The 12,273-nt window shown below is 33.3% G+C and overlaps 2 protein-coding genes across 5 annotated transcripts; both read left to right on the forward strand.

Moving 5' to 3' along the window:
* The first annotated feature begins 3,189 nt into the window (after positions 1-3,189).
* On the forward strand, positions 3,190-5,832 carry LOC110615735 (L10-interacting MYB domain-containing protein). Of its 4 annotated transcripts, none has more exons than XM_021757790.2 (5): positions 3,190-3,346; positions 3,799-4,161; positions 4,241-4,334; positions 4,407-4,930; positions 5,089-5,832. In XM_021757790.2, the coding sequence occupies exons 2-5, from the start codon at positions 3,826-3,828 to the stop codon at positions 5,659-5,661; spliced, it is 1,527 nt and encodes a 508-aa protein (XP_021613482.1). In that variant the 5' UTR covers positions 3,190-3,346; positions 3,799-3,825; the 3' UTR covers positions 5,662-5,832. The 4 variants fall into 4 exon arrangements, with proteins under 4 accessions (XP_021613482.1, XP_021613484.1, XP_021613483.1 ...); XM_021757792.2 differs by having other exon boundaries at positions 3,197-3,346; positions 3,919-4,161; XM_021757791.2 differs by having other exon boundaries at positions 3,214-3,346; positions 3,784-4,161.
* Positions 5,833-8,721: 2,889 nt separating this feature from the next.
* LOC110615737 (cytidine deaminase 1) lies at positions 8,722-10,069 on the forward strand. The gene has a single exon (XM_021757796.2). The coding sequence runs from the start codon at positions 8,868-8,870 to the stop codon at positions 9,795-9,797; it is 930 nt and encodes a 309-aa protein (XP_021613488.1). The 5' UTR covers positions 8,722-8,867; the 3' UTR covers positions 9,798-10,069.
* Positions 10,070-12,273: the final 2,204 nt, after the last annotated feature.

Raw genomic sequence — 12,273 nt, forward strand, 5'->3', positions numbered from 1 at the left:
ATATAAATATTATGTTTGGTTCAATTCATTTACCAAATGATGTTAATGTTAAATTATAAATTAAGGTATTTATAAGTTATTTGAAATTCGATAATATAAATATTACGTTTGGTTGGAATCTAAATGAAGTAAGCTTGAATAAGCTTGAGTTATGTTTAGCCTCGATAATATATGTGCTAAATTTGGTGAGAACTTGTTTATTTATAAATTTGTAAAATGACTAATATATGTTCATGTATCTAAAATTATTTAATTTTCAATTAATTACTTTTAAATTAAAATTCATTAAATTCGTAATATCATTAATCGTTCTAAATATTTATATTGTATAGTCCTACAATTTTAATTATAGCCATCAAGTAATTTCAGTAATTTATATTTTTAAATATTTGTTAATCTCTTCTATCAAAATTATTAATAATTTATTTAATATAAAGATTAAAGAATCTAATTTTATAAAATATAGGATATTAAGGAATTTTGAAATAACGATCAAATTTTATAAAAAATGAGTAAAACGATAACAATTCGCCCATTATTTTTTTTATTTATGCAAATGTAATTTATCATCTTTGAATTTAACACGAAATTGATCTAAATATAATTAAATGGATTTTAACTAGTTTTGATTTAAAAACTTAATTATTGTTATCTAGTTTTGAATTGAAAACTAAATTATTGTTATCTCCAAATAATAATTTCAAAAGCCTCATTTTATTTGAGGGATTTAAGAATATCACATAAGTATATAAAATATACGAAAAAAGAAAAAATTAATTCTGCTAATTATATCTTTCTTATAAGCCTAATTTGCTAAAACATACTTAATATCTAAGTCATTTTATATTTTAATATAAATATTTAATATCAAATGAATCGACTCAACATTAATATTTAAATATAATTTTAATTAATTTTTTAAAATTAATATACGAAACTTGAAATATCATATAATTTATAATATTTTATTTTTTAAATATAAATTAATTTCACATATAAAAATAATATTATTCCTTATTTAACCATAAATTAATATTTCAAAAATAATAGTCACCTTGTTAAATACTAAACACCTTTAACAACAAATGAATTTTTTTTCGACAATACTATAAAAAATTTGTAAGAAATATATTATTTAACTAAATTGAAAATCATTGATAAATTTAAATTCAATAAATAATTTTTGACAAACAAAGATTCTCTCGTATTAAGTTTCTCTCTGTGATCCCTTTGTAACTCATACTCTCGCTTTTTCTTTTTCTTTAAATCTAACTTTTTCTTTTTCCTTTTTAATAAAAAATTGATTTGCGATCGATGAAAAAAAAAATTATTGTCTCTATTAAGAGATCAAAATATATTCTGATTGTCACTTATGATTACTTATGATTTCTATATGATGAAAATGTTTCTCGCATATAATTTAATTAATTTATAGAATATGCAGACTTTTTTAACAGATTTATGACATCTTTTAGAGGGGTATCTATTATGAAATTAGAGGTAAAAAAATATCTGTTTTGATTTTTTAATAATATTGATTTTGAAAATATAGGAAATGTGGGCCCTTGGTTGTAAAATTGATTCCTACTTGTTTGGAAAGAGATACAAGGTAATGAAAATTCTCTCCATATCCCTCTAACTCATTCTGATTTTTGGGTTCTGATTAAATATCTCCCTTCTGGTTATTATAACGAGACGTTGGCTAAATTGACCGGAGATTTTGTTGGCCACTATAAAGAGTATAATATAAAAAATATTTCAGCTATGTCGCCGGACCCTATGAGAGTTAAAGTTTGTTTGGATATTCAGCAACTTTTAAAATGGCAGAAGGAATTTGTTGGAGATGATGGTCCTGTATTTATTGTAAAGTTTCAATACAAAAAGCAGACTATTTTTTGATATTTATGTGGGAAAATGGATTGTGTAAAAATTTTCTATGACTTGCGACTGACGTTAAAGAAAGAAGATATTAAGTTTAGTTGAGGTGATTTTCTCAGAGCACGTGTTCGTCGGAATCAGAGACCGACAAGCCTATGGCTGCGTGATTCTGACAATTCTGCTCCGCCGAGATTTGTGACAGAATTGGTATCAACTGCAATTTTGAAAATACTAATTTAGCAGTATATAACAGACAATTATTCTTATTTAGCAAAAGTCATAATACTACTCTAACTACTCATATTTTGACTAGAGAATCTATTAAATATAATCGTTTCTCTGTTTTATTTGATAGAATTTTATTTATTTTGTTTAATAGAATTTTATTAATACAAGGCTTTACTTTAAAAAAATTAAATTCAATAAAATCAATACATATCACACTTTTAATTAAGTTTATTATTTATAAAATACTTTTAAAATAGCAATATATTCAAAATAAATTCAAAAACAGTCTGATAGAGACATATAAAATAATAAAGTGTAATATGTTTGTAATAAACGTTTTTATAATTATTATTATAAAATAAAATTTATCTATTATAAAAAATATGAGCAGTATAAAATAATAAAGTGTAATATGTTTGTAATAAACTTTTTTATAATTATTATTATAAAATAAAATTTATCTATTATAAAAAATATGAGCTGTATATTTATTGAGTTGTTTGTTTTTAACTAAAATATATTAATTAATTAAAATTAAGTGGGAGTATTTTTTTATTTTTTATAAAAATAAAATTAAATATTAAAAAAATAATATATGAAATCTCTCAAATTTACTCAGATGGACGTAATTATTTGATTAAGTTTATAATTTATATATATAAATAATAAAATATTATTTGTAATATGCATGTGTAGATTCTTATATTTTACATTAAAAATTATACTAAAATATAAACAATTAAATTAATTTATTTAAAATTTAAATATTGAATTAAAAAATAAATTAATTCAAATGTTTGATCAATTTCAACCAATTGATCTTCTTATAAAGTTATTTTTTTCAACTTTTCAATGGTAAAGTGGCAGTGGTTAGGGTTTGAATTTTCATCAAATATTCAAATCCAATTCTGTCTAATAATAAATCTTATTAATCTGATTTGATTTGATAAATAAATACATATAGTTTACGTAGTAGATTTAAGTTTTTGCCTCTTTAATTCTATGATAAAAAAAATCTTATTATATATTACTATTATAGAAATGGAAAAGGAACAATATTCATTGGACCGTCACAAAACACCCGTGACATACCAATGTATCGTTACGATTGGGGTAATCCGATCAAGGTTATCGCAGAATCCCAACTAGGACGCTATTTGAGCCCTATCCAGGAAATCCTTATCCCTAAACTTGCAGAACCCGACTGCATCTGTCCCGCGTACTTCCATTCGATTCCGAGGTGAGTTTTAATCTATCCCCCTCACGGTTCAATCTTTATCCTCCTTGCTATTCTTGGTTCGCAGGCCAAACCTATTCTCTATTAGATATTCGATTAGATCGACTTCTTTCTAGCTCGCCCTCTATCCTCTTTAGTGATTGCTTATTCATTGATCTACTTGGTGTTCTTTCCTTTGTACCAAAAGAAATGTTCTAGTTTGTATACACAACTTGGAAGTGTGATCTGCGTTGGCTGTGATTGATTCAGAAACGCTTAATTGTTCGACAAAATGGAAAATTTTACAATGGGGGTCACCATTTTCAAGGGGAACAATGTTATAGAGACTTTTGTCATATGGAGAACAAGAAAGCGATTAAATTGGCAAACTATTTTAGGGTTTTTTTTCCTTAGAAAAAAAGTTCAAGCTTATTAATCTTAGTTCAATGTGTATTTATCAGTGCTCCTATTTGCAGTGCGCATTTCTTAAATTTGTAGAAGCAATGGGTGTCCGGGGCAGGAATGGTAATGATCGCCTGAGGACTATCTGGACGCCTGAAATGGATAGATTTTTTATTGCTCTTCTATTGGAGCAGGTCAGCAAAGGGAATAAGTTTGATGATCATTTGTTCAGCAAACGAGCATGGAAGCATATGACCTCTTTGTTTAATGCCAAGTTCAGATTTCAGTATGAAAAGGATGTTCTGAAAAATCGGCACAAAACATTGAGGAATTTATTCAAGGCTGTGAAGAAGCTCCTTGATCAGAAGGGTTTCAGCTGGGATGAAAATCGACAAATGGTGACCGCTGATAATAATGTTTGGGATGAATACATCAAGGTGAGAAAGCTTCAGTTTTCAGTAATCTAAAGATTTATGTATAGCTGGTAATGTTAAGTGTAGTGGGTTATTATTGCAGATACATCCTGATGCACGCGCATATAGGATAAAAACTATCCCATATTATAAAGATTTGTGTTTGATATATGGAGACGCTAACATTGAAGAAAAAGGTAGGACTCTGATCTTGATGTGTCTGAATCAAGTTATTGAAAGTTCTAAAATCTGCTGCTCTTGATTACCAGGTGACAATTTGCCAGTATTGTTGCCGGATTCAGCTGGGGATGAAACTATCAGTACCTCTCAAGTAGATAGAGTTTGCGAGGGAGCTCTGGTGACTTTTCAAGAAATTACAGTTGATGAAGATTACAGAATCTCTGTAACAAATGTGGTAATAGATGATTCTGCATCAAAAGAGTTACTAGATAATGTCCATCAGGCTGCAGGATCTGGAACAGGAAGTAACCGTACTAGGACTTATTGGCAACCACCAATGGATCGCTATTTCATTGACCTTATGCTGGAACATATGCGGAAAGGGAATCAGATTGATGGTGTATTCCGGAAACAAGCATGGATGGATATGATAACATCCTTCAATGTTAAATTTGGCTTTAACTATGATGTGGATGTTCTGAAAAATCGCTACAAAACTCTGAGAAGGCAGTATAATGTTATAAAGAACCTTCTTGAATTGCCTGGGTTTGCTTGGGATGACACTCGTCAAATGGTGACAGCCGATGACTATGTCTGGCAGGACTATATCAAGGTATTTGTTGTTTGTTGGGAGACTATAAGGAGAAAATTGAATATCTTGTATTATATAGATTATGGAATTAATAGTCCATTACTAAAGCATAATAAATTACAGACTTGTATGAAAGCAAACCAACAGCATCCTAAAAGCGTTGATGTGATAATATGCAGACACATACAGATGCGAGGCAGTTCATGACTCGACCCGTCCCATATTACAAAGATTTATGTATGATATGCAGTGATCAAAACTTTGATGAAAGTGACTGCTTCTCTGCTCAATGCTTGGAGCTGCAAAATGATCTTCCAGAGTTCAAGTTCCCTGGTGCTTCACAGAGTTCACAATCACCAGCTGCATCAGTTTCCATGGAAGAAATTGGTAATATGCATACAAGTCCAGGAACTATTGTGTTTGATCAGATGAAGAAACGTCAATCGGAAAGCCAGGCAAATTCTGCGCACTCTAAAAAGGCAAGGGGCAAAGACGAGGGCATGGCTAGCGCCCTTCGTGAGATGGCAACTGCAGTTTCCTCATTATCAGATAAAAGGAAGGATGAGAATTCAAACTCTATCTCCATAGAGAATGTAATTAGAACAGTCCAAGCTTTGCCAGACATGGACGAAGAGCTTATATTAGATGCATGTGATTTCTTAGAGGATGAAACAAAAGCGAAAACCTTTATGGCACTGGATGTCAAACTTCGAAAGAAGTGGTTGATGAGGAAGCTTCGTCCAGAGTTATAGGTCCAGGCGTTGAGTTGCTATTCTTTCTTTTTCGAGGGAAAAATAGACATCTGGATTCTGAATAGTGTACAACTCTATTAGATTTTCGGTTGCCAACCAATAAATCAACACAGTGGTTAAAATGTTATGAAGCGGATGATTGTACGCAAAACAACCATTCGTACCTCTGAACTTTGGTCCAATTATAAACAATTATTTGATAATGCAGGCAGATAGCAAATGGCGATTCATGAACATGACCCCAATATGACCAAGGGCGAGACCAAATCAAAATTAAAAAAAAGAAAAGAAAAGAAAAAGAAAGTTTGAATATTTATTTGAGCTCTTGAGCATGTCAGCTAATTAAAACGTAAAACTTGCAAAATGCCAACACATTAAGCCAAAACTAGAGAGTAAGCTGTGAGCACAGATGGGCAGGGCATGTATGGAAATGGACAAGCTTGGAAGTGACAGTATTTTTCAATTATATGTCATCACATAGTAATATGGACAAATGCTTGCAAGCTAGCAGCCACTGTTTATAAAATTCTTAGTGTGAATCAATATCAGAATCACCCCCAATTGCTAAACATCATATATTTTTCAGTCTGGTTGCATGTGGACTCCTTTATTATTATTATTATTATTATTATTTATTTTTTAGTTTTTATCTCATGAGGAATCATTGAAACGGCTGTCACTAGGGCTGTGTCACTAGGGGATGGGGATGTAAACGGGTACCGCAAAATTGAGAGTATCCGAATCCGAACCCGATTATATATACAATTTTCGAACCCGTCCCAAACCCGTTTAATATTTTAATTTTACTATCCGAACCCGTCCCAAATCCGTTTAACAATACCCGAACCCGATTTTTTAAATTCAATTCAATGACAAAAACTACTAAATAAACTATCTAACAGTTGCACAACCCAGCAAACCAGCAGTAGGGCAAATAATGATTTATAATCAAATAATCAGATTAATTGTCCATAAATTCTAAAAATCAACCGTATTATATTAATCAAATAGCAAATAATTAGATTTTTTAACATATCCAAATAATCAGATTAATAGTCCATAAATTCTAAAATTCTTTAAAAACATGCACATAAAAGATCTTGAAACCTGAAGAGAGTTCCAATCAAAGCAAATGTCGCCGATTGAGGAGAGGAAGGGTTGTCTCTAGCGTCATTGAAGTGCGGAGAAGAGAAGTGTAAATCGAAAAGAGTAGATTTCACCCGACTGGGGAGAGAGAAGGAGATATCGCCGATGCCGACCGGGTAGAGGGAAGAGTTGTCTTCAACTGGGAAGTCGGAGATGTCGCCGCTGGAGAGAGAGAAAGGAGACGTCGCCGGTGACAACTGGGTTGCCGGCAGTCGTCAGTGAAATGGGGGAGAGGCATGACTGAGAACTATGGGAAGGGAAGCGAGGGAGAGAGACGCAAAAGAAGAGAGGAAAGCATAGTAAAATGAAAAAATGAATTAGGGATTATGGTTAGTTTTGTTAGTATAGTTAATAGGGTTCGGGTAACGGGTATCCGATCACCTAATTCCGAACCCTATCCGAATTCGAGAAGGATAAAATTTTTCAAACCCGAATCCGCCCAAATTCGTTTTGTAAAAACCTAAATCCGTTCTAATAGGGTTTGGGCAGATCGGATACCCGTGAAAATCCGCTCGCCTACCATCCCTAATAAGAAGATAAAATTAGTCCATTTGGAAAACAGAGTTTAGAAAAATAATTAAATTTAAAATACAAAAATCTAATCATAATAAAAATTAAATGAAAAAATATCTTTAAATGCTGATTAATTTTCTTTAATAAAAAATATTTTTTATTAATTAATTTTTAAAAATATTTTGTCCACTACTGAAAGCATGCGTTTCCTTTTTCTCCCTCTCTGTCACTCAGATAATGAATCAAGTGTCCAAGCTGCAGCAATAAACCCCTTCTTAAATTTGTAGATTAGGCATCTTTTGTCAACTTCTAAAGTGCAGAAGGCTATATGCAATTTGGAGAAGGGTGAAGTTGTAATTTAGACAAATGGTATTTATATGAAAAAAGATAAATGGAGGCTGAAAGTTCACCGCTAAATTGTCTTGCATCATCTCTCCTTTAAAATCAAATCATGAACTTTGTAAAAATTAAATTTTATTAATTTATTTTTTAACAAGAATTGAAAACTTTCATTTAAATTAAAGAAATTATTTAAATTTTGTTCCTACGATGACAAATGGGGAGTAAATGTTACTTTTTACAATTTAAATATATTAAGAGGCCTTGTACTTTTTTACATTATTAACCCTGATTATTACTATTTTTTTCCTTTGAACATGGGTACGGAATTAGAAATTATTGCGTTAGGATATAACGTTATTTATAAAACATTATTGGACAGAAGCAAGTAAATGTGGATAGCAGAATAGAAAGGTGTCTCGGGTAGCGTAGGCCATAGGCCATGGCCATGAGTTATGTTACTTGTCTTGATTTGTCAATTGCAAGCAACACTGGATGACCTGCCTTTGTTGGCTTTGCTTTGCATCTCTCTCACTTGCTGGACTTTCCCTCTTACCTATTTCTAGTTTGTATCATATAAATCACAATTTCATCTCTTTTTACTTCTTAATTCTAATTCCCATTTTCAAGCAGGGTACTCACAATTTCTCATTCAGAAAGCTCCATCATATTATTGATATGAACTATCTGACAGCTGTAAATACATTGGATACCCATGAAGGTTTTTATATAATCTTATTTATAAATTTAAACTCAATATGTTTGTGACTGGAAAAAAAAATATTATTAAATTATATTCTATTGGTGACTTCCCAAACGATTTTGATTATTTGAATAAGGTAGATATACTAAATATGATAGATCATTTATAGAACTAATAAATTTAGAAAATAAATATATGCAAGAACAAAGAGTTTGTGCCTGGTGAATTGAATCCATTATTTTATTTTTATTATTATTAACTAATTACACCCACTTGTCACGTCAAGTACAAAAATATAAAAAAGTGAAATGAGTTTTCTTGATTAAAAAAAAAAATCATTAATAGAAAAATGGCTGGAAAATCTGAGGCAAGGAGAATCGTCCTGGAGTTAGCAAAATTTACTCGATACTTAGACCACTTATCCCTTTATAAATGATCCCCATCACTCCCCCGCTTTTCATTACTGCCTGATCTAGCTCCCATCCCAAGCAATCCCACCACAAAAATGGAGCACCCCAGATTCGTAATCGATGCATCCGAAGCTGAATCTATGGCCAAACAATTAGGCCTTACGGTCCTCCAGCTCCTCCCTACCTTAGTTAAGGAGGCCCGCTCCTTGGCCCGCCCCCCCATATCCAGCTACTACGTCGGTGCCGTCGGCCTTGGATCCTCCGGCCGCATCTTCTTTGGATCCAATCTCGAGTTCCCAGGCCTCCCTCTCCACCACTCCGTTCACGCCGAACAATTCCTCATCACCAATCTTACACTCAATGCTGAATCCGGTCTCAACTACGTGGCCGTCTCCGCCGCTCCATGTGGCCACTGCCGTCAGTTTTTCCAGGAAATTCGCAACGCCCCCGATATCAAGATCCTCATCACAGACGATAGTAACAGGAATAATTGCGGTGGTGTGGCTGAGAATAGTGGAGACGCTAAATTTGAGTCTTTGTCCCACTTTCTACCGCACAGATTCGGGCCAGACGATCTGTTGGATAAGAATGTTCCTTTAGCTTTAGAACCACATCATAATCACTTGTCCTTACTCAGCGATTTTAATAGCAACATCCCAAATGGTATTACTAGTCGTGTTTGCGATGATTTGAAATATGAAGCTTTAGAGGCCGCTAACAAATCTCATGCCCCATATAGTGATTGCCCATCTGGGGTGGCGTTGATGGATTGTGAGGGGAAGGTCTATAAGGGGTCTTACATGGAGTCTGCTGCTCATAATCCGAGCCTGGGGCCTGTACAGGCGGCTCTTGTGGCATATGTAGTAGGCGGAGGTGGTAGTGGGTATGAGAAGATTGTGGCTGCTGTGTTGGTGGAGAAAGAAGGGGCTATGGTGAGACAGGGGTACACGGCAAGGTTGCTTTTGCAGATGATTTCTCCTAAGTGCGAGTTTAAGGTGATCCATTGCGGTTTGAAGTCTCGTTGAATCATCTTATCGCCACCGATAACGTTGTGTTTATACTATCCGCACTGTCTCGCCAATTATTGGCCATGAAAGATGGAAATGAATTAATCAATCACTCATCAGGTTTCATGTTCTTCCACTTGGTGCCTGCATATTAGCGTGCATACTGTACACAAAATTTGTTTTAGTTTAAAATAATTCTTTGTTCTTATTGCGTGAGAAAGTAAAATTGTGATGGTAAAGATTGTTTCATCCATCAATGAACAAGGAAATTTGATTGGTTATTGAATAAAGTGACTGGACTCTCGGGTTTTGGCCGTTTCTAAGACTGGCAAGGAAACGGCAGTTTGCGGCTGTTGATTCATTTCCAAAAGCAACTTTTTTTAGCACACAGTAGAGACTGCATACATGCCAAAAGAAGCTTGGTGCTCTGTACCTGATAATCTGTCAGCAGAAAGTAGTATGATCGGTGATCATTTATCAAAGAATGACTCTGATTATCAAATGATTGAGAGCCGGGAGCAATTTATTTTTGCAGTAAGTGACTTGGAATTTCAACATTACGAGAGGTTCACTTAAACACACAATTCTGTGTAACTATAAATGAAGAAAGCAAGCTATCGTTGCTGATGATACAATCCCACATGCGTCAGTTTCAGAACTCGTCAACATTTTCTTCAAAGAATTAGAGGTAGTGCATTTCAGTTGATGTTGATTATGGCAGGATTACGTCGTAATCGAGTGAAGTGGTTCTAGATTGCCCTGGCAGGAACCAGAAGCAACTGATCTCTTTCATTCCCCGCTATGCGCAGCGTCTGATGAATTAGGTGACTTGAACGAAAGGAAACTATCCAGCAGCAATCATTATGGAGGCCAAATTCCTTATCCACCCTGTGGATGGTCGGTCCCCTTGTTGGATCTTCGACATCTCTCAACTCCAACACGACACTCCATAATCGGGACAAATTTTTTAAGTTTCAATAGTATCCAGGACCCAGAACTAAAACCAGCTCCATAACTTTTAATCAATCAAAGCTTGTCTCGTATAGGGAATTGACAATAAGATAAGTTGTCTCAGCTCTCAGCTTGCAAAGATACAAAAAAACCAGGGAAAAAAAAACATTATCAAAATGCTAAGAAGTCTAGATAACAACACCAATAGTGTTGGTATATGAGCTTCTCGTGGAAGAAATCATCTATTTCTCTAAATTAATCAACAGCCGTAGCTTTCACTGTCGTAAAATCAATTCTATTAACCCATGTTCCCATGGGCAATCAATCAAATCAATGTGTAAATTAAAGAATATAATGAAACCACAAGCACAATATCAACCTGTAAATGGAGGAAAAAACAGATGACCAAAAAGTTTCATCACCACTTTTTAAGAGGAAAACTGGCTGCATTATATCTGTCATGCTAGCTGATCCAAACTCTTCTTCATCTTCCATTAAATATCAAATCATTAATGTTTCTAAGTGCCCCCACGAACCATAATAACGACCACCGCCAAGAACATCGTTTGTGATATTTTTAACAGATTCGCTAAATGTGGCAGCAAGTTTGAAACATTGAAGCTGGATCATTTTTCTCCATTGACGCTTAAACGGCCTTGTTTTTTTTTTTTTTTTTTTTTTTTTTTGCATGTAAATGATGTGCAGGTCACAATGGGATTAGGCTACATTCATGTACCTTGTTAAAGTGAGCTCAAAATAATAATCGTAGTAAATAAACAAATAGAAAAGGAGATGCCTTTATTCAAGCTAATCAAATGGAGCAAAATATGATAGGGCAGCATCTTCAACTTTATGATTATGGCAAAGCTTTACATGCATCAATTTGGTGGAGATGCAGTTTTGTTGCAATTCGGTAAGATTCAGTACAGGATATCAATCATTGTGGCTCAAGTAAATTAAACAAGTGTTATGTATTTCAAAGTTTCATAGATCAGCTATTTATTAGCATAGAACATAGAAAATGCCTGAATTAGAAGCCATGTAGAGCTTTTTATATTTTGGCCCATGTGGAATTCTTTGAAAGAATGGACAAATTAGAGCTTATTATAATTGAAGATGAAAATCTTTTTTATCTAACAGCAACCAAATATGCAACATCTAATTGATTTAAAATAGCAAAGAAGAAGAAGAAGAAGAAGAAGAAGAAGAAGAAAGTGATGATGAAAGAATTTAGGAAGTGCGTTTGCCTTGTAGAATTGCACCGGCGATGGGCGAAGGTAAGTCCCGCCATTTTCGTTCCCTTGTTAGCTTTTGGTGCTCATCTTAAGTATACATTGGGCTAATGGAAGCCCAAATACGGAACGGCAGCCCAGTTTACTCGTGGATTAAGGCCCCTCCCTCGTCCTTGTAGAAAAATTTAATTAAATAATAAATTAATAATGTTAAAAATTGAGCTGACAATGTCGTGAAATTAGTAAATTTAATTAATTTATTACAAATACTGAGATTTAAAAACTGAATGAAAAAATATATAATAATTCTT

The sequence above is a fragment of the Manihot esculenta genome, chromosome 5 (assembly GCF_001659605.2).
Source record: "Manihot esculenta cultivar AM560-2 chromosome 5, M.esculenta_v8, whole genome shotgun sequence".
NCBI lineage: Eukaryota > Viridiplantae > Streptophyta > Magnoliopsida > Malpighiales > Euphorbiaceae > Manihot > Manihot esculenta.